Source organism: Pipra filicauda, unplaced genomic scaffold, assembly GCF_003945595.2.
Source record: "Pipra filicauda isolate LSUMZ 115617 unplaced genomic scaffold, ASM394559v2 scaffold554_size360964_pilon, whole genome shotgun sequence".
NCBI classification, from domain to species: Eukaryota; Metazoa; Chordata; class Aves; order Passeriformes; family Pipridae; genus Pipra; species Pipra filicauda.
In genome coordinates this window covers 11,944-37,121 of record NW_024104703.1, presented here as the reverse complement: position 1 = coordinate 37,121, position 25,178 = coordinate 11,944, and the positions used below count along the sequence as shown (strand labels likewise).

Sequence of the window (25,178 nt, the reverse complement as noted above, 5' to 3'; positions counted from 1 at the left end):
CATCCCCAAGCCCCATACTGGTCCGTACTGGCCCATATTGATCCATACTGGTCCCTACTGATCCATAATGGTCCATATTGATCCATACTGGTCCTTACTGGTCCATATTGATCCATACTGGTCCATACTGGTCCATACTGTCCCCGCAGGTTCTCGGAGTCGTGCTTTCTGGACACGGACGGCCAGGCCACCTGCGACGCCTGCGCCCCTGGATACGCCGGCCGGCGCTGCGAGAGGTGGGGGGCAGTCCCTGTAGCCCCCACACCCCTCAGCCCCCCATCACCCCCCAATTACCCCCAATCACTCCCCAATCACCCCCCGTCCCCACAGGTGTGCCCCAGGCTATGAGGGAGACCCCATCCAGCCAGGTGGCAAGTGCACCCCAGTCGGTGAGTGGGAGGGGCTGGTTGGGGGTATCCCCCCCCCATGGGTGGCCCCCACCCTCACCCTGCTGCCCACAGGTCAAGAGCTTGTCAAGTGTGATGCCCGTGGGGGCCAGGACGAGGCTGGTGGCACCTGTCGCTGCAAGGTGAGGGCAGGGGCTGGGGGGCAACAGGGGGCAATGGGGGAGTGGGGGTTGCCATCCCCCCAGCACCCAGTCTGTTCCCTGGGGTACCCAGTCCCATCCTCCTCCCCCAGCACCCATCGCACCCCCACCCCATGGCACCCAGCCCAACTCCCCATGGGATACACTACAATGCTCCCATAACACCCAGTCTGCTCCCTGGGGCACCCAGTCCCACCATCCCACCTCCAGCCCCCATGACAAACCTCTCCATAGCACCCAGTCTGACCTCCCATAACACCGAGTCTGACCCCCCAGCTCCCAGTCCAACCCCCCATAGCATCCAGTCTGACCTCCCATAACACCCAGTCTGACCCCCTCATAGCATCCAGTCCAACCCCCCATAGCATCCAGTCTGACCCCCCATAGCACCCAGTCCAACCCCCCATAGCACCCAGTCTGACCCCCCATGACACCCAGTCCAACCCCTCATGACACTCAGTCTGACCCCCCATAACTCCCAGTCTGACCCCCCATGACACCCAGTCCAACCCCCCATAACACCCAGCCTGACCCCCAGCTCCCAGTCCAACCTCCGATAACACCCAGCCTGACCCCCCCATCACACTCATTCCCACCCCCCAGCCCCCAGCCCAATCCCTGGGGTCCCCACTCTGACCCCCAGCACCCATCCCACCCTCACCCTGTGGCACCCAATCCACCCCCAGCGCCCATCCCCGTGCCCCCCGCGCCCCCTCACTCTGCCCCCTCCCTGTGCCCGCAGCCCAACGTGCGGGGCCGGCTCTGCGACTCCTGTGCCGCGGGCACCTTCCACCTGAGCGCTGCCAACCCCGCGGGCTGCCTGCCCTGCTTCTGCATGGGGCTGTCCCGCTCCTGCGCCAGCTCCGCCTGGCACCGGCACCAGGTACCGTGAGGGGGATGGGGCAGGCCGGGCCGTGCCAGGCCACAACGTGCCATGCTGTGCCATACTGTGCCATGCTGTGCCATCCTGTACCGTGTCGTGATGTGCCTTGGCGTGTCTTGCCGTGTTGGGCCATGTTGGGCCATGCTGGGCCATACTGTGTCATACCAAGCCATGCCGTGCCATTATGTGCCATGCTCTGCCATGCCATGTCACGCCACGCTGTGTTGTGCCATGCTGTGCCTTGCTGTGCCATCTTGTACCGTGTCGTGCCATGTTGTGCCGTGCTGAGCCATACTGGGTCATGCTAAGCCATGCCACGCCATGTAGTGCCATGCTGTGCCACGCCATGTCAGTGCCATGCCGTGTTGTGCCATGTCCTGCCACGCCTTGCCATGCCATGCAATGACGGACCGTGATCTGTCGTGTCATGCCCTGTGGTGCCAGGCCATGCCCTGCCACACTGTGCTGTGCCATGCCATGCTGTACCTCATCGTGCCATGTCATGGCATGATATGCCATGTTACACCGTGCCATGTCGTGCCATGTCGTGCCATGGTGTGTCACGTCATCCATGCCATTACATGCCATGCCATGCTATGCCTTGACATACCATGTCATGCTGTGCCGTGTGGTGCCATCATACACCATGCCAGGCTATGTCATGTCATGCCACATCTTGCCATTATGTGGCATTATGTGCCATGCCATGCCCTGCCTGGACACACCATGCCATGTCATACTATGCCATGTGGTGCTGTGCCGTGCCATGTAGTACCGTGTCATACCTGCCATGTAGCGCTGTGCCGTGTAGTGCCATGCCATGCCAGGTAGTGTCATGTCATGCCACGCCGTGTCATTCCATGTAGTGCCATGCCGTGCCAGGTAGTGTCATGTCATGCCACGCCGTGTCATTCCATGTAGTGCCATGCCGTGCCGTGCTGTGCCGTGCCGTGCCATGCCATGCCATGCCACGCCACGCCGTGCCCACCATGCTCCCTCCCCAGGTGCTGCTGACCTCGGAGGACTCTGCCCCGCTGCCCCTGGCCAACGTGTCGGGCACCCCCCTGCCAGGGGCCGTGCCCCGCTTCGTGTCCCCACGGGAGCTGCTCCTCGACACCTTCCGGGACCTGCCGCGGGGTGTCCTGTACTGGGTGCTGCCACCACCCTTCGCCGGGGACAAGGTGACACTTGCGGGCCACCCTGAGCTCACCGTGTCCCCAGTGCCAGCTCAGGGGCAGGGGGACACCCCTGGGCCACACCGACCCTCACCGTGTCCCCAGTGCCAGCTCAGGGACAGGGTTACATCCCAAACCACCCTGAGCCCACTGCCACTCCAGGGGGGAAACACCTGTGTGACACCCCTGGGCCACACTGAGCCTACAGTGTCCCCAGTGCCAGCTCAGGGACAGGGTGACACCCCTGGGCCACACTGAGCCTACAATGTCCCCAGTGCAGCTCAGGGACAGGGTGACACCCTCGAGCCGTGCAGAGTTTCATGTCACCTGCTGCCAACTCTGACGGGGACAGGGGACACCCCTGGGCTGACCTGAGCCCCACAGTGTCACCTGCTGCCACTCGGGGGGACAGGGTGACACCCTCACATCACACTGAGCCTCACCTTGTTCCCCCACCACTGCGTCAGGGGGGGCATGGGGTGACACCCCTGGGCCACCCTGAGCCTCACAACGTCCCCCTCTGCCAGCTCGGGGGGGACAAGGTGACATCCCCGAGCTACACTAAGCCTCACTCCAGGGGGACAGGGTGACACCCCTGAGCTGACCCGAGCCCCACAATGTCACCTGCTGCCACTCTGGGGGGCCAGGGTGACCCCCCCAAAGCACACTGTGCCTCGGTGTCCCCTGCTGGCACTGGCTGCGGGGGAGGGACCCCCGGCCACGCTGAGTGTCCCCGCAGGTGACGGCGTACGGGGGGGAGCTGCGGTACACGGTGACACACCGCGCCCCCCCGGGGGCCCCCCCGCCCCCCCGGCACCCCGACGTCCTGCTCCAGGGCAACGGGATCCTCCTGGAGCACTTCTCCAGTGCCACCCCCCCGGCCGGGGTCCCCACTGCCATCACCGTGCCCATCCGAGAGGTGAGGGGGGGACACCCAGCAAGGGGGACATGGGGGGACACTGGGGGTCGGGGGGGGGGGTTGGACTGGGTGCTGTGGGGTCAGACTGGGTGCTATGGGGGGTCAGACTGGGTGCTAGGGGGCAGGGGTGAAATGGATGCCATGGAGAGGTGGGTTTGGGTGCCCCAGGCATTGGACTGGGTGTCATGGGGGGTTGGACTGGATGTCACAGGGGACTGGGAGGGGTCCCATGGGGGTCAGACTGGGTGCCATGGGGAATGGGGTGGGCTGGGTGCATAGGGAGGGACTGGGTGCCCCAGGGGTCAGGCTGGGTGCCATGGGGGGTTGGGCTGCAGGATTGGACCAGGCACCATGGAAGGGTGGGATTGGGTGCCCCGTGGATTGGACTGGGTGTCGTGGTGGGGGTCAGACTGGGTGCAGGGGGTGGGTTGGACTGGGTGCTACGGGAGGTCAGACTGGGTGCTCCAGGGAATTGGATTGGGTCTTCTGGGGACCTGGAGTCGGTGCTAAGGGGCAGGATGTGGGAGGAGAGGGACTGGGTGCCCCAGGGGTCAGGCTGGGTGCCATGGGGGGTCGAGCTGCAGGATTGGACCGGGTGCCATGGAAGGGTGGGATTGGGTGCCCCGTGGATTGGACTGGGTGTCATGGTGGGCATCAGATTGGGTGCTTTGGGGGGTCAGACTGAGTGCCCCAGGGGATTGGAGGGGGTCCCGTGGGGGCTGTACTGGGTGCCATGGGGCAGAGGTGGGCTGGATGCTGGGAGACCAGACTGGGAACCCCTGGGATCACACTGGGGACATTGGGGGTGGGACTGGGTGACCCCAGGATCAGTCTGGGTGCCATGGGGGGGTCACCCTGGGTGCTCCAGGGATCAGTCTGGGTGTCATGGGCTGGATGCTGGGATACCAGACTGGGAACCCCTGGGATCACACTGGGGACATTGGGGGTGGGACTGGGTGACCCCAGGATCAGTCTGGGTGCCATGGGGGGGTCACCCTGGGTGCTCCAGGGATCAGTCTGGGTGTCATGGGGGGGTCACCCTGGGTGCCTGGGGGGTGGGGCTGTGTGCAGTGGGGGATGACAGCACCTCTGTCACCCTGGTGTGCCACAGGGCGCCTGGCGCCGCGCGGACGGGCACGATGCCACCCGCGAGCACCTGCTGATGGCCCTGGCCGACGTGGACCTGTTCATGATCCGGGCGTCCTACTCAGAGCAGCCAGAGGAGAGCAGGTGGGTACTCGGGGTGGGGGGCACGGGAGGGGGCGTGGAGGGTGGCAGGGCCGTGGTGACGTGTCCTCTGTCCCCGCAGCCTGGCCGATGTCAGCCTGGACGTGGCAGTGCCACACGTCACCGGCCGCCCGCCCGCGCTGGAGGTGGAGGACTGTGCCTGCCCGCCCGGGTACCGCGGGGCCTCCTGCCAGGTGAGACCCCCTGGGGCCCCTCAGCATCCTCGGGGTCCCCTCAGCACCCTCGGGGTCCCCTCAGCGCCCCGCCGAGCCGTGTCCCACCCCGCTGGCACCGTGTCCCCTCTAGGACTGTGACACCGGCTACACCCGCAGCAGCGCCGGGCTCTACCTGGGCACGTGTGAGCCGTGCCAGTGCCACGGCCACGCCGGCGAGTGCCACCCCGACACCGGCGTCTGCCAGGTGAGTGGGGACAGCCAGGGGACACCCCGGGCACCGCCATGGCGGGGACACCAGTGCCATCACCCCTTTGCTTCCCAGGGCTGCCGGGATCACACGGAGGGACCCCAGTGTGACAAGTGCCAGCCCGGCTACTATGGCGATGCCACCCGGGGCACCGCGGGCGACTGCCGGCCCTGTCCCTGCCACGGGCCCCATGGGGACAGCCAGTAGGTGCCACCCCTGCTCCCCCACATCCCTGGGGACACCGGCAGGGTGTCACCTGTCACTTTGTCCCCTCTTCAGGGTGACCAAGATCTGCTTCGAGGACACGGACGGGCAGCCCACCTGCAGCGCCTGCGCCCCGGGGCACGGCGGGCGCCTCTGTGAGAGGTGACAGGGGACACCAGGGCGGGCTGCGGGGTCGTTTTGGGGTGGACCCCCCCTCACTGCCTTTTTTTGGGGTGTCCCCCCATAGGTGCTTGCCCGGGTACGTGGGGGACCCACCGCGGGGACAACCGTGCCAAGGTGAGCGTCACAGGGAGGGGGCGAAGCGGTGTCCCCGTGGTGGCACTGAGGGGGGGTTGTGTCTGACTGTGTGTGTGTCCCCCCCTCCAGTGCCCGGCGTCCCCGGGGGGCAGTGCCAGTGTGACCCGCGCGGCAGCACCGGCGAGGGCTGTGATGCCAACGGGCAGTGCCGCTGCAAGGTGAGCCCCGTGTGCCCCCCACGCCCCGAGGAGGGGCGACAGGGCCACGTCACCACCCCGTGTCCCCCCCCAGGCCAATGTGGAGGGTCCCCACTGTGCCACCTGCCGTGCCCATCACTTCCACCTGAGCGGGGCCGAGCCGGCCGGGTGCCTGCCCTGCTTCTGCATGGGCATCGTGCAGCACTGCGCCAGCACCGCCCTCGCCCGCGGCACCGTGAGTGTCCCCCGCACCCACAGGGTGCCCCCTGGGTGCCCCCCGGGTGTCCTGGACCCCGCTGACCCCCCAGTCCCGCAGGTCCGGACGCCCTTCGCCCCGGGGGATGCCCAGGGGTTCGCCCTGGTGAACAGGCAGCGCAGCACCCGCGTGGGCAGCGGCTTCGGGGTCCAGCCGGGCACCCCCCACCCCGTCCTGACCTACGAGCGCTTCGGGGAGCTGCCCCCCGACTCCTACTACTGGCAGCTGCCACCCCCCTACCAGGGGGACAAGGTAAGGGGGTGACCCCCCTGGGGGACAGAGGTGCCCACAGGAGCATCCATCCAGCCAGGGGCTGCTCCCCTTCCCCACGGGCACCCCTGAGGCTGCCAGAGGGGAGGTGGGCACAGCTGCCACCCTCCTACCAGGGAGACAAGGTAAGGGGTGACCCCCTCCCTGTGGACACCCCTGGTGCTGTCAGAGGGGAGGTGGGCATGGCCTCCTCATCTCTGCTCTTTTCTTCTTCCCTTTTCCTTCTCCCTTTTCCCATTTCTTCTTTCTTTCTGCTTCTTCTTTATTCCTTCTCTTTCTTCCTTTCCCCTTCTCCCCTTGCCCTTCTCTGTTTCCTCTTTTCCCCTCTCCTCTTCCATCTTGTCTTTTTCTCCTTTGCCCTTTCTCCTTTCCCCTTTCTCATCTGTCTTGTCCCACCCCATCCCCATCATCATTCCCATTCTTCTCCTCTTCCCTTTCCTCCTCCCTTTCCCTCCCTTCCTCTCCCATCCCCTGTCCTCCCCTCCCCATTGTCTTCCCATCCCTATCCTTTTCCTCTTTTCTCCTTCCCCTTCTCCCATCCCTTTCCTCTTCCTCGTCCTTGTTTCATCTCACCACCTTTGCCATCCCCACCCCTGTCCCCATCATCCCCATCCTCTTCCTCTTCCCTTTGCCCTTCCCTTCCCTTCCCTTCCCTTCCCCTCCCCTTCCCATCCCCTTCCCCTCCCCTCCGCTCCCCTTGCCATTCCATCCCATCCCTTCCCCTTCCCCTTCCCCTTCCCCTTCCCCTTCCCCTTCCCCTTCCCCCTCCTTTCCCCTTCCCCCTCCTTTCCCCTTCCCCTTCCCCATATTTTTCCCACCCTTCCCATTCCCGCTCCCATCCCGATCCCGTGTCCCTGTCCAGGTGGGCTCCTACGGTGGGCGCCTGCGCTATACCCTGACCTACACCCCGGGGGGCCCGGGAGCCCCCCAGCCTGACGCCGACATCCAGATCACGGTATGGGCTGGCACAGGGACACGGGCTGGCACAGGGGCACGGGGTGGCACCAGGACCCCCCTGACCCCCCCCATCCACAGGGCAACGACATCACGCTGGTGGCCCATCAGCCCGAGCTGCCCCCGCGGACCCCCCAGGCCTTTGAGATCATTTTCCGGGAGGTAGGAGGGGGCGGGTGGCTTCTGTCCCCGGTGTCCCCGTTGCCCGGGGCGTGTCCCCCCCGTGACCCCCCTGTCCCCTCAGCAATACTGGCAGCGGCCGGACGGGCAGCCGGCGACGCGGGAGCACCTGCTGATGGCCCTGGCGGACCTGGACGAGATCCTGATCCGGGCCACCTACTCCACGAGCACGGCCTCGGCCGGCATCGCCGGCGTGGCCATGGACACGGCCGTGCCCCCCCAGCCCGGCCTGCCCCCCGCCCCCGAGGTGGAGGAGTGTCGCTGCCCCCCCGGCTACCACGGGCTGTCCTGCCAGGTGGGACCAGTGTCACCTCCTCATCTCTCCCAGTGTCACCCCATCATCCCAGTCATGTCCCCGTCCTCCATCCCGGTATCACCCCCATCACCCCCAGCATTGCATCCCCCTCAGCATCTCCCCATCACCCTCCAGCATCCCGAGCATCACCCCCATCACCCCTTCAGCATCTCCCCTTCACCCCCATCATCCCCCTATTATCCCCCCATCACCCTCATTGCCCCATCACCCCATCATCGCCCCCATTATCCCCCCACCACCCCAGTTATCCCCTCATCGCCCCCATTATCCCCCCACCACCCCAGTTATCCCCTCATCACCCCCATAGTCCCTCCATCATTGTACCATCATCCCCCCCAGCATCCCCATCATTGCCCATCAGCCCCCAGCATCCCCCCAGCATTGCCCCCAGGACCCCCTCAGCATCTCCAGCATCCCCCCATCACCTCCCTGGCAGCCCCTCCATCACACCCCCCCGTCCCCCCCCTCACTCCTCATCCCCCCCCATTTCCCCACCACCCTCCATCCTCCCCTGTCGCCCTCCCACCTTCCCCATCCTGCCCCCATGCCCCGACCCCACTCCCCTGCCCCGTGTGGGTCCCTGACCGCCTGTTCCCCGCAGGACTGTGCCCCCGGGTACACGCGCACCGGGGGGGGGCTGTACCTGGGGCACTGCGAGCTGTGCGAGTGCAACGGGCACTCCGAGAGCTGCCACCCCGAGAGCGGCGCCTGCTCCGTAAGCCCCGCGTTGGGCGCGGTCTGGGGGGGCCGTGGCCTCGTGCTCGCTCTGACCCCCCGCTCTGTGCCCCCCCTGCCCAGGGATGTTTGCACAACACGGCCGGGGACTTCTGTGACCAGTGTGCCCCCGGGTTCTACGGGGACGCCACGGCCGGGACCCCCGAGGACTGCCAGCCCTGCGCCTGCCCCCTCCCGTACCCCGAGAACCAGTGGGTGCCAGTGCTGGGCTGGGGGGGTGCTGGGCTGGGGGTGCTGGCAGGGGCTGTACCCCCACCGTGCCGTGTCCCTGCAGGTTTTCCAGGACGTGTGAGAGTTTGGGAGGTGGCGGGTACCGCTGCACCGCCTGTGAGCCGGGCTACACCGGGCAGTACTGCGAGCGGTGAGGCTGCTGGCACCCCAAAACACACCCCAGCGTACCCACCCCTGTATACCCCCCCACATACCCCCCCATGGGCTCACCCCCATACACACACCCCTATATGCCTACCCTCAGAAATCAACCCCCATCGGCTCACCTCAACACACCCATCCCTGTGTACCTACCCCCAAAACCCACCCCCAAAACCCACCCCCATGGGCTCACCCCCATAGACCCACCCCCATGGGCTCACCCCCATATACCCACCCCCATATACCCACCCCCATGGGCTCACCCCCATATACCCACCCCTAAAACCCACCCCCATGGGCTCAGCCCAACATTTCCACCCCCAAAACCCACCCCCACTGGCTCACTCCCATATACCCACCCCCAAAAACCCACCCCCAAATACCCACCCCTATGAGGTCACCCCAACATACCCACCCCAAAAACCCAACACCAAACCCACCCCCATGGGCTCACCCCCATGTACCCACCATCATGGGCTCACCCAAGCATACCCACCCCAAAACCCCACCCCATATATGCACCCCCATGGGCTCACCTCATATAGCCACCCCCACACCCACCCCCATGGGCTCAGCCCCAAAATCCACCCTCAAAAACCCACCATCATGGAGTCACCCCCTTATACCCACCCCCAACCCTCCCCCCCATGGGCTCACCCCCATATACACACCCCTATATACCCACCCCCATATACCCACCCCCATATACCCACCCCCATGGGTTCAGCCGCATATACCCACCCACAACCCCCCCCCGATTGGATCACCCTGATATACCCACCCCAAACCCATCCCCATGAGCTCACCCCCATATTCCCACCCCCAATACACCCACCCCAAAGTGCTCACCCCAATACACCCACCCCAAAGTGCTCACCCCAATACACCAACACACCTTTCCTGATGAGCTCACCCCATGCTCACCCCATAAGCTCACCCCAATAAGTGCATCTTGTTGAGGATCCATGCCCTCACCCTGATGTGCTCACCCCAATGTGCTCACCCCAATTGATGCACCCCAATATACCCAGCACACCCACCCCAAAGTGTTCACCCTGACATACCCACTCTGATACAGTCACCCCGATGGACTTCTCCTAACAGACCAACCCCAAAATGCTCCCCCTCCATACACCCACCCCAATATACCCACCCCAAGTGCTCTCACCCCTATACCCACCTTGATACTGTCACCCCGATATACCCACCCCGATATCCCCACCCTGATGTGCTCACCTCTATGAGCTCACCCCAATCTATGCATCCTAATGGGCTCACCCTGATGATCTGCACCCCAATACACCCACCCCAGTACACCTGCCCTGTTGGCCTCACCCCAATATACTCACCCCAAAATGCTCACCCTCATACCCACCTTGATACAGCCACCATGATATACCCACCCCACTACACCCATCCCAATATACCCACCGTGATGTGCTCACCCCAATATACTCACCCTACATACACCCCTCAGTACACCCACACCCATAGAGTCACCCCAACGTGCTCACCCCATGTGTGCACCCCAATATCCCCACCCTGATGTGCTCACCCAAATAGATGCACCCCAATATCCCCACCCCAGTTTACCCACCCCAATAGGTTCACCCCAATATATGCACCCCAATATGCTCACCCTATACACTCACCTGATGGGCTCACCCCAATATAACCACCCGATGTGCCCCAGTGTGCTCACCCCCATATACACCCCAGTACTGCTACCCCAGCACCCCCACCCCGATACACCCACCCCAATATACCCACCCCACGTACCCCAATATGGTGACCCCCATATACACCCCAGCATCCCTGCCCCAGTATACTCACCCCCTGTACCCCAATGTGCTCACCCCCATATACACCCCAGTACTCCTGCCCCAGCACCCACACCCCGATACACCCACCCCAATATACCCACCCCCTGTACCCCAATATGGTGACCCCCATATACACCCCAGCATCCCTGCCCCAATACACCCACCCCAGTATACTCACCCCCTGTACCCCAGTGTGCTCACCCCCATATACACCCCATACACCCACTCCAATACACCCACCTCCTGTACCCCAATGTGCTCACCCCCATATACACCCCAATACACCCACCCCCTGTACCCAGTACTCTCACCCCCCCGCATCCCCCACACCCCCACCCCTTGTACCGCAATCCCCCCACCCCAATACCCCCCGAGACGCCCCTAACCCCGTCCCCGCTCCCGCAGCTGTGCCCCCGGGTTCCGGGGTGACCCCACGGTGCGCGGGCAGGGCTGTGTCCCCGCGGGCCCCCCGCCCGCGCTGGCCGTGCGGGTGCACCCCCCGCGCACGGCGGTGCCGCGGGGCAGTGCGGTCACCCTGCGGTGCCAGGCCAGCGGGGAGCCCCCCCTCTACTACCACTGGGGGCGGGAGGACGGCAGAGCCCTCCCCGAGGGCGCCCAGAGCCGCCGCCAAGGTACGGGGGGACACCGGGGTGTCCCCAAGGGCAGTGGGGGGTTGTCAGTGCCAGCAAGGTTTGGGGGGCTCGGGGAGGGGGTGACAGCGCAGTGTCCCCGAGGGGTGTGTGTAGGGGGTGTTAGCGCTGGTGAGGTGTGGGTGGCTCAGGGTGAGGGGACATTGGGGTGTCCTCGAGGGGTCTGTGTGTGAGGGGGTGTCAGTGCCAGCAAGGTACGAGAGGGCTCTGGGCAGGGGGGAGACATCAAGGTGTGCCCTAGGGGTGTGGGGGGTATGTCAGCACCAGCAAGGTTTGGGGTGCGAGAAGGGCATCGAGGTGTCCCCAAGGGGTGTGTTTGGGGGGTGTCAGCACAGGCAAGGCATGGGGTGGTTTGGGGTCGAGGGGGAACATTGGGATGTCTCCAAGGGGTGTGTGGGGGGGTGTCAGCACCAGCAGGGTATGGGGTGGGGGGGAAATTGGGGTGTCCCCGGGGGGGATGGTGTATGTGGGGTGTCAGCACCGGCAAGGTATGGGATGGCTCAGAGTGGGGGTACATCAGGGTGTCCCCCGGGGGTGTGTGGGGGGGTGTCAGTGTCAACAAGGTATGGAGTGGCTCAAGGGGCGGGGGGACATTGGGGTGTCCCCAAGGGGTGTGTGGGAGGGGTGGCTCGGGGTGGCTCGGGGTGAAAGCGGGGGCATCAGGGTGTCCCCGAGGGGCGTGTGTGGGTGTGCAGGGTGTCACCTGCGTGTCGCCCCAGGCGAGGAGCTGCACTTCCCCAGCATCCAGCCCTCGGAGGCCGGAGTCTACGTGTGCTCCTGCCGCAACCTCCGGCACAGCAACGCCAGCCGTGCCGAGGTCATCGTCACCGGTAGGGCGCTGGCACCGAGGGGGGTGGGCGTGGAGGGGGGCAGGGTGGGCTCAGCTGTCCCTATGTCTGGGCGCAGAGACCCCCGACAAGCCCATCACTGTCACCGTGGAGGAGAAGCGGGTGCAGCGGGTGCAGCCGGGCGCCGACGTCACCTTCGTCTGCACCGCCAAGAGCAAGGTGAGGGGGGGGGGGCCCGGCACGGCGGGGGGTGCAGGGCACCCTTGGGGGGCATGGGGACATGCAGGGCACAGGGACACCCTTGTGTGCCCACCTGGTCACATAGGGCATGTGAGCACCCTTGGGTGCTCCTGGGGACATGCAGGGCACAGAGAGCCATGGGTGGCCCCAGGGACACCCCTACATGCCCTTAGGGACATCCAGGGCACAGGGTCACCTCTGGGTGCCCATGGGGACATCTCTGGGTGCCCACAGGGTCATTCAGGTTAAGGTGACACCCCTGGGGGCCCATGAGGTCATGGAGGGCACAGATACACTTATGGTTGCCCATGGGGACATCCAGGGCATGGGGACACCCTTGGGTGTCCATGGGGACATCCAGGACATAGGAACACCTCTAGATGTGCGTGGGGTCATGCAGGGCATGGGGACACCCTTGGGCACCCACAGGGACGTCCAGGGTATGGGAACATCCCTGGGTGCCCACCTGGTCTCACAGAGCAGGATACCCAGAGATTTACCCACAGGGACACCCAGGGCACAGGGACACCCCTGGCTGCTCCTATAGACCCCCCAAACACCCTTTGGTCCCCGTACAACTCTTTGGCCATCCCTGGGTACCCACCTCTCCCCGGCACGTGCCCAGACAGGCGCGTGCCCCCCTGGCACGCCCGTCCCTGTGGCCTCAGGCCTGCCCACGTGTCTCCCCCCCAGTCTCCCGCCTACACCCTGGTGTGGACGCGGCAGAACCACGGGACGCTGCCCGCGGGCGCCGTGGACTTCAACGGGATCCTGACGCTGCGCGGGGTGCGGCCCCAGGACGCCGGGGTCTACGTGTGCACCGGCTCCAACATGCTGGACATGGACCAGGGCACCGCCACACTCTACGTCCAGGGTCAGCCCCACCCACCGCCGTGGGCACAGGGGGTCCTGAGACCACGGGATGGGCACTGGGGGGGCCTGAGACCATGGGGAGGGGGATCTGTGGGGCCTGAGACCATGGGGAGGGGCACCGGCAGGTCCTGAGACCATGGGGATGGGGACCCATGAGCTCTGGTGATGGGGAGTGGACACCTGTGGGTCCTAAGACCATGGGAATGGGCACCTGTAGGTCCTGATGCCATGGGGGTGGGGACCTGTGAGTCCTGCGACCATGGGGATGGGCACCAGAGGGTTCTGAGACCACGGTGGTGGGTAGGTTCAGTGCCCAGACACCGGGGTGGTGGCAGGTTTGGTGCCCAGACCCGGGGGTGATGGGCGCACTCCCCTGACACCCCCCGCCCTCTTGCAGCAGCCTCGAAGACTCAGATGTTTTACGGCCCTGTTGAGTTCATGGAGGGGCACAGACCGGGTAAGTCACTGCGGGGGTCTCCCAGGGGGGTCCACACGCTGCCCCCACCCGCTGCATGCCGGGGCTCCACCGCGCACCCCGCTGCCAGCCGAGCCACGCCACCCCCGCTTCCCACCGCCCCACCAGCACCGGGGAGGGGCCCAGTGAGCCCTGAGCCCCCCCTGGTGTCACCGCAGCCGGCACCGCCACCGCCCCCACCGCCAGCGTGGAGCCGGCGCAGCTGAGCGTGGCACCGGGGCAGCCGGCGGAGTTCCGCTGCGTGGGCACCGGCAGCCCCGCGCCCACCCTCGAGTGGCTCGGTAGGTGCCCGCAGGGGACAGGGGGACACTGTCACTGGGCGTGGGGACGTGGCGATGGGGAGTGACACCAGCTGTGTCCCACAGGAGCGCTGCCGCCTCAGGCCATGGTGCAGGGCGGGACGCTGCGGTTCGGCGCCGTGGAACCCGCCGACGAGGGGCACTACGAGTGCCGGGCACGCAGCAGCGCCGGGCAGCACACGGCACGGGGGTACCTGCACGTGCAAGGTGAGCGGTGTCACCCTCGTCCCCACCACCCCTGTTGTCCCCCTCATCCCCATTGTCCATCCCCAGCATTTCCATCACCCCTGTCACCCCACTGTCCCCATCATCCCCAGCATTTCCATCATCCCTGTCACCCCACTGTCCCCATTGTCCCCATCATCCCCCTCCCCATCATCCTCTGTATCCCCATCCCCATCAACTCCATCATCCCTCTTACCCCGCTGTTCCCATCATCCCCATCATCCCCATCACCCCCATCATCCCCATCATCTTCATCACTCCTATTGTCCCCATCATCCCTGTCACCCCTCTTGCTCCCATCATCACCCGTCATCCCTGTCACTCCCCATTGTCCATCTCCATTGTCCCCATGGTCTGCATCATCCCTGCCATCCCCATCATTCCCATCACTCTCATCATCCCTGTCACCATTATCCCTGTCACCTCCCATTTTCCATCCCCCTCATTCCCATCATCCCTGTGACCATCATCTCTGTCACCCCCCATTATCCTCATCACCCCCTCTATCCCCCATCATCCCCCTCATCCCCATCATCTCATAATTCCCATTGTCCCCATCATCCTTGTCACCATCATTGTCTCTGTCACCCCCCCACTCATACCCATCACCCTCATTGTCCCCATCATCCTCTATCATCCCTGTCACCCCCATCATCCCCCATTGTCCCCACTGTCCCCTTCTTCCCCCATTGCCCCCTCATTTCCATCATCCCATCATTCCCATCATCCCCATCATTCCATTTTCCCCATCACCCTGATCATCCTCATCTTCTGCATCATCCCTGTCATCCCCATCGTCCCCATCACCCCCATCATCCCCACCATCCTGTCATCCCCATCATCCTGCATCACTCATGTCACCCACATTTCCCCCATCATCCCATTGACCCCACCACCCTCATTGTCCCCATCGTCTCTGTCACTTTCACTGTCCCTACTGTCCCCCATTGTCCCCCCACCCCACCTCCATCATTCTTCATTGGCTGCATCACTCGTTACCCCCACTGTCCCCACTGCTCCCATTGTCTCCATCATCCCCAACATCTCCATCATCCCATTGTCTCCATCATCCCCATCATGCCCATCATCTCTGTCACTGCCATTGTCCCCCATCACCCCCATCACCCTCATCATCCACTTCCTCCTTCATCCTCTTCATCAGCATCACTCATGTCACCCCCATTGTCCCCATTGCTCCCATTGTTCCCACTGCCCCCATTGTCCCCATCATCCCCATTGTCCCCTCAGTCCCACTGCCCCCCTTGTCCCCATCATCCCCATTTCCCCCATTGTCCCATTGTCCCCATCATCCCCGTTGTCCCATTGTCCCCATCATCCTCATCTACATCACTCACTTCACCCCCATTGTCCCATTGTCCCCATCACCCCCACCATCCCATTGTCCCCATCGTCCTCATTGTCTGCCTTGCTCATGTCACCCCCATTGTCCCCATCCCCCGATGCTCCCCCCAGCAGCCCCCTGATCCCCCCGTTCCCGCAGCCGCCGGCACTCCCCAGGTGCAGGTGAGCCCGGAGCGGACGGAGGTGCAGGAGGGCTCCACAGTGCGGCTCTACTGCCGGGTCTCGGGGTCCCCCACCGCCACCATCACCTGGGAGAAGCAGGGGGGCACCCTGCCGCCTCAGGTGAGCGGGGCACGGCACCCCTGGATGCTGGGGGGGGTGTGGGTGCACCGCGGGTGCCGCTCACACCGGTCCCGGTGCCGCAGTCGCGCGCCGAGCACGGTGACATCGCCACGCTGGTCATCCCCGCCGTGACGGCGGCCGACGGTGGAGTCTACCTCTGCGTGGGCACCAGCGCCGCCGGCACGGCCCGCGCCGCCATCGAGGTGGCCGTGGTGCCAGGTGAGGCGGGTGGGGGACGCCGGAGGGGTTTGGGGTTGGTTTTGGGGACCACAACCCACCCGTGTGCCCCGGTTTGCTCCCCGCAGGGACGGCGCCGCCCGTCCGCATCGAGTCCTCGTCCCCATCCGTCACCGAGGGGCAGACCCTGGACCTGGACTGTGTGGTGGCAGGGCCCGGCTCTGCCACCGTGGTGTGGTACAAGCGCGGGGGCTCCCTGCCCGCCGGGCACCAGGTGGGGCACAGCAGGGTGGGCAACGCCCCAAATCTTGCCCCGTCCCCTGCTGTGTGACACTAGTGCGTGTCCCCAACCACAGGTCTCGGGGTCCCGGCTCCGGGTGCCCCACGTCACGGCGGCTGACTCAGGGGAATACGTGTGCCGGGCGAGCCTGGGCACCACCGTCCGCGAGGCCTCTGTCACCGTCACTGTCGTGGCCGCGGCCGGCTCGTCCTACGGTGAGACCAGGGCGGCGGCACCGCGGGGGACGTGCTGGTCCCCAACGGGTGGTCACAGCTCTGTCCTCCCCCGCAGGGCCCCCGGCTTCGGGTGTCCCTGTGCGGATCGAGGCGTCCTCATCCACCGTGGCTGAGGGACAGACCCTGGACCTCAACTGCATCGTGGCTGGGCAGGGACAGGCCACTGTCACCTGGTACAAGCGCGGGGGGACCCTCCCGGCCAAGCACCAGGTAGGAGATGTGAAGGGGGTGTCACCAAGGGGGGACTATGTGGTGGCAGCACCCAGCTCTGCCCCTCCAAGGGTTGTGCAAGCCCTGATGGCCCTGGTGACCCCCGTGTCCCCTCCCCGCAGGTGTCTGGCTCCCGGCTGCGGCTGCTGCAGGTGACGGCGGCCGACTCGGGCGAGTATGTGTGCCGGGTGACCAGCGGGGCCACCACCAGGGAGAGCGCGGTCATGGTGACCATCCAGCCCAGCGGGGCCAGCGCCTACCGTGAGTGGGGACAACAGGGGGGCGGCAGTGCCAGCAGGGAGCCCCGTGTGCCTCAGCACCGAGCCATGGCTCACATGCCCCGCCGTGGTCACTGGTGTCACCGGTGTCACCCTCCTGTCTTGGTCCCCAGCCCCAGGCAACACCACCCCCCTGCACATCGACTCCCCGTCCTCCGCTGTGGTCGAGGGACAGACCCTGGACCTCAACTGTGTCATCGCCAGTGGCCCTGCCCAGGCCACTGTCACCTGGTACAAGCGCGGGGGGACCCTCCCGGCCAAGCACCAGGTAGGGGACACGGAGGGGGATGTCACCGAGGGGGTGAATAAGGTTGACCCACAACTCTGTGCAAGTCCAGGTGGCCCTGGGCAAGTCCAAGTGGCCCCTTGCAAGCCCTGGTGGCACATACAAGGTTGTGTGGCACATGAAGCCCACGCGAGTCCAATTAGCCCGTGCAAGGTCAGGTGACCCCATTCAAGCTCTGGTGGTCCCTGTGAGTCCTGGTGGCCCATTTAAGCCCACATGGCCCCGTGGAAGCCGAAATGGCCCCATAAAAGCCCCAGCAGCCCCATGGAAGCCCAGGTGGCCCCGGTGACCCCCGTGTCCCCTCCCCACAGGTGTCTGGCTCCCGGCTGCGGCTGCTGCAGGTGACGGCGGCCGACTCGGGCGAGTACGTGTGCCGGGTGACCAGCGGGGCCACCACCAGGGAGACCTCCATCATGGTGACCATCCAGCCCAGTGGGGCCGGCGCCTACCGTGAGTGGGGACAGGGGACACGGGAGGTTACCCATGGGTGGGTGTCACTGCCCGCGGTGTCCTGGGATCTGGGATGAATCGCTCCCTGGAGAAGACATTCCTATGCGTGCCCATCCCGGATTCCCAGGCTCCCAGTGTCCCTTAGAGGGTCACATGTGGTGGTGGATGCGATCTCTAACCCTTCTCGGTCCCCAGCCCCGGGCAGCACGACCCCCCTGCGCATCGAGTCGTCATCCCTGTCATCCCCCGTGACCGAGGGACAGACCCTGGACCTCAACTGTGTCATCGCCAGCCCCGCCCAGGCCACTGTCACCTGGTACAAGCGCGGGGGGACCCTCCCAGCCAAGCACCAGGTAGGGGACACAGAGGGGATGTCACCAATGGGGGAGGATGGGGGTGACCCACAGCTCTGTGCAAACTCAGGTGGCCCCACACAAGCCCAGGTGACCCCAGGTCAGTTGGCCCTGGGCAAGCCCAGGTGGCCCCATGACTATGGAAGCCCAAATGACCCCATGGAAGCCCAAGTGATCCCACACAAGCCCAGATGACCCTGTGGAAGTCCAGGTGGCCCATGGAAGCCCAGATGACCCCATATAAGCCCAGGTGGCCCAGGGAAGCCCAAGTGCAGACTCGAGTGGCCTTGTGCAATCCTAGATGGCCCCGTGTCAGCGCTGATGGCCCCGGTGACCCCCGTGTCCCCTCCCCACAGGTGTCTGGCTCCCGGCTGCGGCTGCTGCAGGTGACGGCGGCCGACTCGGGCGAGTACGTGTGCCGGGTGACCAGCGGGGCCACCACCAAGGAGATCTCCATCATGGTGACCATCCAGCCCAGCAGGGCCGGCGCCTACCGTGAGTGGGGATGGGAGGTGACAGGGGCCAGGGGACAGTGCCACAGGGCCAGGGGTGACCGTCCCATCTCTGTCCCCAGCTGCTGGTGTCACCCCCCCTGTGCGCATCGAGTCCTCGTCCTCCTCCGTGGCCGAGGGACAGACCCTGGACCTCAACTGCATCGTGGCTGGGCAGGGACAGGCCACTGTCACCTGGTACAAACGTGGGGGGTCCCTCCCAGCCAAGCACCAGGTAGGGGACTGAGGAGCGTTTTGGAGTGGGAAAGGGATTTTTGGGGGTGATGAGGGGTTTGTGTCCCCATTCTCTCCTGTGTCACCCCCCTACAGGTGTCAGGCACCCGCCTGCGCATCCCGCAGGTGACAGCGGCTGACTCGGGGGAGTACGTGTGCCGGGTGACATCGGGCACTGCCACACATGAGACATCCCTCATCGTCACCATCCAGACTGGCGCCGGCTCCTCTTACGGTACCAGGGGTGGGCGGTGACATGGGGACACAGTGGGGACACTGGGGTGCCCCCACTGACCCCACTGCCACCCCCAGGCGTCGGTGTCACGCCGCCGGTGAGGATCGAGACTTCGTCTGCTGCCGTCACTGAGGGACAGACCCTGGACCTCAACTGCATGGTGGCAGGACAGGGTCACCCCCATGTCACCTGGTACCGGCGCGGGGGGGCTCTGCCCCCCAACAGCCAGGTGGGACACGGGGGAGGTGGCATCACCCCACAGGGCACAGCCCCACGACAGGCATTGATGTGTCCCCAACGTGTCACCTCCCCAGGTGTCGGGGACCCGCCTACGCCTCGCCCAGGTGGCGGTGGCCGATTCGGGGGAGTACGTGTGCCGGGTGACCCTGGGCAGCGTCACGCAGGAGGCGTCTGTCATTGTCACCGTGCCCAGCAGCGCCGGCACCTACTACCGTGAGTGCGAGTGAGAGGGCAGCGCTTGGGGACAGTCAGGTGTCACATCGATGATAAACCTCCCCTTTCCCTGTCCCCTCCAGCCTCTGGTGTCTCCCAGCCCCTCCACATTGAGTCCTTGTCCTCGGCCATCGCCGAGGGACAGACCCTGGACCTCAACTGCGTGGTGGCCGGGTCCGGCCCCACCACCGTGACGTGGTACAAGCGCGGGGGGTCTCTGCCCGCCAGCCACCAGGTAGGGCACAGAGGGAGGTCACATTGAGTTTATCCCATCCCCTGCTCTACAGTACTGACTTGTCTCCAAATTGTCCCCTCCGAGGTGTCGGGCAGCCGCCTGCGCATCCCCCAGGTGACAGCGGCCGACTCGGGCGAGTACGTGTGCCGGGTGACATCGGGGGGCGTCACCCAGGAGACATCCCTCATCGTCACCATCGATGACGGGGCCAACCCATCCCACTGTGAGTGCCACCCTCTGGGGGACGGATCCCCACCCGTGTGGGGGACCACTGGGGACAGTCACTCCAACCCTTCCCATTCAGCCTCTGCCATCACGCCGCCCATCCGCATCGAGTCCTCGGCGTCCTCTGTCACTGAGGGGCAGACCCTGGACCTGGACTGCGTGGTGGCCGGGGAGGGACAGGCCACCATCACCTGGTACAAGCGTGGGGGGTCCCTCCCGGCCAAGCACCAGGTAGGAGGGGACACCTGCGGGGTGGGGGACGGTGGCTGTGGGTGGCTGGTTGATGCCACCACCTGGTGTTGTGGTGTCCCCAGATGTCGGGGTCCCGCCTGCGGCTGTCGCAGCTCTCGGTGGCCGACTCGGGGGAGTACGTGTGCCGGGCAGACACGGGCAGTGTCTCCCGCGAGGCCACTGTCACCGTCACCGTCACCTCCCGGGACAGCTCCAGCTACCGTGAGTGCAGCAGTGGGGTGGGGGAGGATGGTAGGGGGTGTGGGTGACATGGATGACCTCATGGCTTCCCTGTCCCTTTGTCCCTGCAGGCCTGCAGAGCCCCATCATCTCCATCGACCCGCACAGCATGGCCGTGGCACCGGGGGAAGATGCCACCTTCAAGTGCCGCGTCCATGACGGCGCCCGGCCCGTCAACGTCACCTGGCGGATGGGACCTGGCCAGCACTTCCAAGGTATAGTGGTGCCCGGGGTGGCCCTGGCACGGTACCCAGCATGGCCCTGGTGCTGATGGCCCCTCCTTGCCCAGACAACGTGAAAATCAGCGCTAATGGCTCGGTCATCTCCATCACTGGTGCCCACGTGGGCAACCAGGGCGCCTACCACTGCGTGGCCTCCAACCGCTTCGGCGTCGCCAGCAGCGTCGTCAACCTCGTGGTGCAAGGTATGAGGTGGCTGTGGTGGCCCTGTCCCTGTCCCTGTGTTGCTCCAGATGCCCCCTGGGTGGTGGCATCCCCATTAACATCCTCACGTTGGTGTCTCTCATGGGCTCCAGGTCTTCCTGCACTGGTGGTGTCCCCATCCTCATGTCCTCCAGTGCCCCCAGGGTGGTGGCATTCCTGTCCCTGTCCCCATGCTGGTGTCCTCACATGCTCCAGATACCCCCTGTCCCCTCCATGCTTCACCTGGAGTGGTGGTGCCTGTGTCCCCATGCTGGTGTCCTCCCGGTGCTCCAGGGGTTGTGATGTCCCCATCCCCATGGCGATGTCCTCGATGTGCTCCAGATGCCCCTGGGATGATATGTCCCCATCCCTGGGTCCTCCATGTGCTCCAGATGCCCCTGGGATGGTGGGGTCCCCAGCCCCACCCCCATGCTCACGTCCTCCTCTTGTTCCCGACATCCCCAATGTGATGGTGCCCCCATGGCCATCCCTCACAGTGGTGTCCCCATCCCCACACCCCTGTCCTCCTCCTTCTCCAGGTGCCCCCACCGTGTCAGTCATGCCACCAGGCCCCGTGACGGTGAAGGAGGGCAAATCCCTGAGCCTGGAGTGCCTCGGGCGGGGTGAGCCGCGGCCGCTGGTGCGCTGGAGCCGGCTGGGCTCCCGGCAGAAGGTGGAGCACCAGACCCTGCTGCACATGGACAGCCAGGCCATCCTGCAGGTGAGGGGGCACCCCGGGGTGCTTCAGGGCACCAGAGGATGCCCAGTGCTCACCCCACACCCTGTCCTCTCCACCCAGCTCTCGCCGGCCAAGCCGGAGCACGCCGGGACCTACGTGTGCACGGCACACAGCGCGCTGGGCTCGGCGCAGGCGCGGGTGGACGTGGGCGTGGAGTCGGCGCAGCGGCACCCCGGCACCCCTGAGGTCACCGCGCCGGCCACCGTCACCGTGGTGGCCGGGGACACGGCCACGCTGCACTGCACTGCCACAGGTATGGGCAGGAGGGGGTGGTGGTGCAGGACGGGCACCCCGGGCGGTGCCCGACCTGACGGGCGCCGGTGTGGCCGCAGGGGACCCGATGCCGCGGATCGAGTGGTCGAAGCTGCGGGCACCCCTGCCCTGGCAGCACCGCGTGGTCAACGGGACCCTGGTGATCCCTCGTGCCGCACAGCAGGACTCAGGCCAGTACATCTGCAATGCCACCAGCCCCGTGGGCTCCACAGAGGTCTTCGTCACCCTGGACGTGGAGAGTAAGGAGAGGGTGCCAGAGGGGTTGGGTGCCCCTGGGCCCCTCCTATCGCCTTCACCTCTGGCATCACCCATCCTTAGCTCCTCTCTGTCCTTCCTCTGCACATGCCCATCCCCATCGCTGCTCCCACTCTCACATCCAGCCCTTCCCTGTGGGATCGTCCTCATCCCATCCCAGCGCTCGTCCTCTTCCTCTCCATCTCCTCTCAAGCTCTGTCACCCAGTCCTTCCCATGGATGTGGCCACCAGCTTGTCCCATCTCTGTGCACGTCTGTCTCCACTTCTGCTCTCTCCTCCATCCATCCATCCATCCATCCATCCATCCATCCATCCATCCATCCATCCATCCATCCCCTATTCCTGGATCCATCCACGGCTCACCCCTCCCAGCTCACACTCACCTCTCCATCTCTGCTCGTATCTCTCCTTCCATTTCTTCCTCATGGCTCCATCCATCACATTCATCCCAAAACACACCTATCTCTCCATCTCCTTACTCCTCCATCTGTCTCTTCCTTGTGGATTCACCCATCTCTGGCCCATCCCAGCACATGCCCATCTCTCCATTTCTTCTCACACCCTTCCATCCATCCCTTCCTTGTGCATCATCCATCTCATCCATCCCAGCACACGCCCAACTCACCATCTCCTCTCAGACTCTGCCAATCATCCATCCATCCATCCATCCACTCACATCCCCTCCCCTTCCTTGTGGATTCATCCATCACTCAGCTGTCCCAGCTCTCCATCTCCTAACTCCTCCACCCGACTCCTCCATCCCAGCACACACCCATCTCTCAGTCTCCCCTCAGACTTATCCATCCAACCCTTCCTGGTACGTTCATCCCTCACATCTTACTCTCCATTTCCCAACTCCTGCATCCATCTTTTCCTTGTGCATCATCCATCTCCTCCATTCCAGCACACGCCCAACTCGCCATCTCCTCTCAGACTCTGCCAATCATCCATCCCTCCATCCCTCCATCCCTCCATCCCTCCATCCCTCCATCCCTCCATCCATCCCTCCATCCATCCTTCCCTCCTGGTAGATCCATCCATCACTCAGTGTCCCAGCCATCCATATCTCATCTCCTCTCCCACTCCTCCATCCATCCCTTCCTCACAGATCCATCCAACCCTCATCCATCCCAACGCCCACCCGCCTCCATCCCCCCCACACCCCGTTCCAACACCCTCCTTGCCCCGCTGCCCCGTTCCCGGCCCCATTCCCGCTGAGGCTCCGTGCATCCCGCAGCCGCTCCGTACGCCACGGTGCTGCCGGAGGACGCCGCGGTGCGCGCGGGGGACTCGCTGCAGGTGCAGTGCCTGGCTCACGGCACCCCCCCGCTGCACTACACCTGGGCCAAGGTGAACGGGAGCCTGTCGGGGCGCGTGTCCCACCGCGCCGGCCTCCTGCGCATCGGCCCCGCCGCCCCCGCCGACGCCGGCACCTACCGCTGCCTGGTCACCAACCGCGTGGGCACCGCCGAGGCCGTCGCCCGCGTGGCCGTCCACGGTGAGCCCTCTGGGACCGGGGTGCCACTGGGCTCTGCGTCACTCCTGGGTGCTCCTGGTGCTGCCTGGGTGATACTGGTGCTCCTGGGTACTACCGGGCCCTGCATCCCGCCCGGGTGATCCCAGTGCCACCTGGTACCATCGATGTCCTCCACCCCTCCCAGGTGGCACTGCTGAAGGTGTGGACATCGGTGGTGGTCCCTTGGCCGTGCGGGTGACCCCGGGGAGCCTCGTCAAGGGAGTGGGCGGCACCGCCGAGTTCGCCTGCTCCGTGTCCGGGGACCCCCGGGCGCGTGTGGAGTGGCTGAAGGAGGGCGGGGAGCTGCCCCCCACCCACAGCGTGAGGGACGGGGTGCTGCGGTAAGGATCGGGGGGTGGGGAGATGGGACCCCCCTGACCCCCTCTGGGGTCCCTCACCCCGGCTGTGTCCCCACAGGATCCCGGAGCTGGCGTGGGGGGCACAGGGGGTGTACGTGTGCCGGGCCAATGCCCCGGGCGGGCAGGCGGAGGACAGGGCCACCCTCACCGTCCAGGGTAGGAGCAGCACCGGGGCACAGGAGACCCCTGACCTATCCCCCACGGGCACTCTGGTACCCCCATCTCCCCACACGCAGGGCACCCCAGTACCTTCCATTTCCCTAAATCCACGGTCACCTGGGCACCCCCCCAAGTCTCCCAACACCCATGGACACCCCGATATCCCAAATCTCTCCCCATGCCCACAGGCACCCCAATACCCTCAATCTCTCCCCACACCCATCACAACCCTGGTACTCCCTCTCTCCCCATGCCCGTGGGTACCCCAACACCCCCAACATCTCCCCAGCCCGTGGGCACCCCAACACCTCCAACATCTCCCCATTCCCAATCCCACTGGTCCCCCCATCCCCTTGAGCACCCCATTTCTCCCCATCTCCCACTCCTCTCGTGGCACCCTGGGCTGCGATGCCTCCCTGTGCCAGGGGGTCACCCCAAAACCCCGCTGTGCCCCCAAGCTCTCCCCAGGGCCCTGATCAACATCCGGACGGCCGTGCAGACGGTGCTGGTGGGGACGACAGTGGAGCTGGAGTGCCTGGGCTTGGGTGAACCGCGTCCCCACGTCACCTGGAGCAAAGTGGGGGGCCGCATCCGGCCCGGGGTGCTGGTCCGCGCTGGCACCCTCACCATCGAGCGGGTGGAGCGGGCGGACGCGGGGCAGTACCGCTGCACCGCCACCAACGCCGTGGGCACCGTCCAGTCCCACGTCATCCTGCACGTGCAAGGTGGGCACGCAGGGCTGGGGGACACACGCGGAGCTGGGGGGACACACACGGTGTCACCGCAGCCCTGGTGACACCCCCGTGTGTCCCCAGCCGCCCCCCAGATCGCGGGGCAGCCAGAGGTGAAGGAGGTGTCCGTGGGATCGGCGGCCGTTCTGCCGTGCCTGGCGTCCGGCTTCCCGGTGC

At 65.4% G+C, this 25,178-nt stretch overlaps 1 protein-coding gene across 1 annotated transcript in view; it reads left to right on the top strand.

Moving 5' to 3' along the window:
- HSPG2 (heparan sulfate proteoglycan 2) overlaps positions 1-25,178 on the top strand; it is a 52,151-nt gene that overhangs the window by 21,126 nt on the left and 5,847 nt on the right. Inside the window, exons 12-67 of the mRNA XM_039387321.1 lie at positions 150-236; positions 331-389; positions 462-529; positions 1,290-1,430; positions 2,435-2,611; positions 3,345-3,524; positions 4,636-4,754; positions 4,834-4,945; positions 5,058-5,171; positions 5,250-5,377; positions 5,454-5,540; positions 5,626-5,675; positions 5,766-5,854; positions 5,928-6,068; positions 6,150-6,341; positions 7,222-7,314; positions 7,395-7,475; positions 7,558-7,788; positions 8,411-8,524; positions 8,608-8,735; positions 8,819-8,905; positions 11,145-11,371; positions 12,109-12,219; positions 12,296-12,396; positions 13,111-13,291; positions 13,688-13,747; positions 13,924-14,046; positions 14,131-14,271; positions 15,791-15,933; positions 16,017-16,152; positions 16,239-16,384; positions 16,467-16,605; positions 16,682-16,836; positions 16,959-17,097; positions 17,228-17,382; positions 17,712-17,850; positions 18,046-18,203; positions 18,560-18,698; positions 18,778-18,929; positions 19,025-19,163; positions 19,241-19,392; positions 19,478-19,616; positions 19,700-19,851; positions 19,936-20,074; positions 20,156-20,307; positions 20,391-20,529; positions 20,619-20,762; positions 20,837-20,971; positions 21,509-21,690; positions 21,769-21,961; positions 22,041-22,220; positions 23,474-23,734; positions 23,898-24,093; positions 24,170-24,267; positions 24,729-24,995; positions 25,086-25,174. Of these exons, the coding sequence (XP_039243255.1) occupies positions 150-236; positions 331-389; positions 462-529; positions 1,290-1,430; positions 2,435-2,611; positions 3,345-3,524; positions 4,636-4,754; positions 4,834-4,945; positions 5,058-5,171; positions 5,250-5,377; positions 5,454-5,540; positions 5,626-5,675; positions 5,766-5,854; positions 5,928-6,068; positions 6,150-6,341; positions 7,222-7,314; positions 7,395-7,475; positions 7,558-7,788; positions 8,411-8,524; positions 8,608-8,735; positions 8,819-8,905; positions 11,145-11,371; positions 12,109-12,219; positions 12,296-12,396; positions 13,111-13,291; positions 13,688-13,747; positions 13,924-14,046; positions 14,131-14,271; positions 15,791-15,933; positions 16,017-16,152; positions 16,239-16,384; positions 16,467-16,605; positions 16,682-16,836; positions 16,959-17,097; positions 17,228-17,382; positions 17,712-17,850; positions 18,046-18,203; positions 18,560-18,698; positions 18,778-18,929; positions 19,025-19,163; positions 19,241-19,392; positions 19,478-19,616; positions 19,700-19,851; positions 19,936-20,074; positions 20,156-20,307; positions 20,391-20,529; positions 20,619-20,762; positions 20,837-20,971; positions 21,509-21,690; positions 21,769-21,961; positions 22,041-22,220; positions 23,474-23,734; positions 23,898-24,093; positions 24,170-24,267; positions 24,729-24,995; positions 25,086-25,174 (7,780 nt within the window). The remainder of the gene's footprint in view (positions 1-149; positions 237-330; positions 390-461; positions 530-1,289; positions 1,431-2,434; positions 2,612-3,344; positions 3,525-4,635; positions 4,755-4,833; positions 4,946-5,057; positions 5,172-5,249; positions 5,378-5,453; positions 5,541-5,625; positions 5,676-5,765; positions 5,855-5,927; positions 6,069-6,149; positions 6,342-7,221; positions 7,315-7,394; positions 7,476-7,557; positions 7,789-8,410; positions 8,525-8,607; positions 8,736-8,818; positions 8,906-11,144; positions 11,372-12,108; positions 12,220-12,295; positions 12,397-13,110; positions 13,292-13,687; positions 13,748-13,923; positions 14,047-14,130; positions 14,272-15,790; positions 15,934-16,016; positions 16,153-16,238; positions 16,385-16,466; positions 16,606-16,681; positions 16,837-16,958; positions 17,098-17,227; positions 17,383-17,711; positions 17,851-18,045; positions 18,204-18,559; positions 18,699-18,777; positions 18,930-19,024; positions 19,164-19,240; positions 19,393-19,477; positions 19,617-19,699; positions 19,852-19,935; positions 20,075-20,155; positions 20,308-20,390; positions 20,530-20,618; positions 20,763-20,836; positions 20,972-21,508; positions 21,691-21,768; positions 21,962-22,040; positions 22,221-23,473; positions 23,735-23,897; positions 24,094-24,169; positions 24,268-24,728; positions 24,996-25,085; positions 25,175-25,178) is intronic.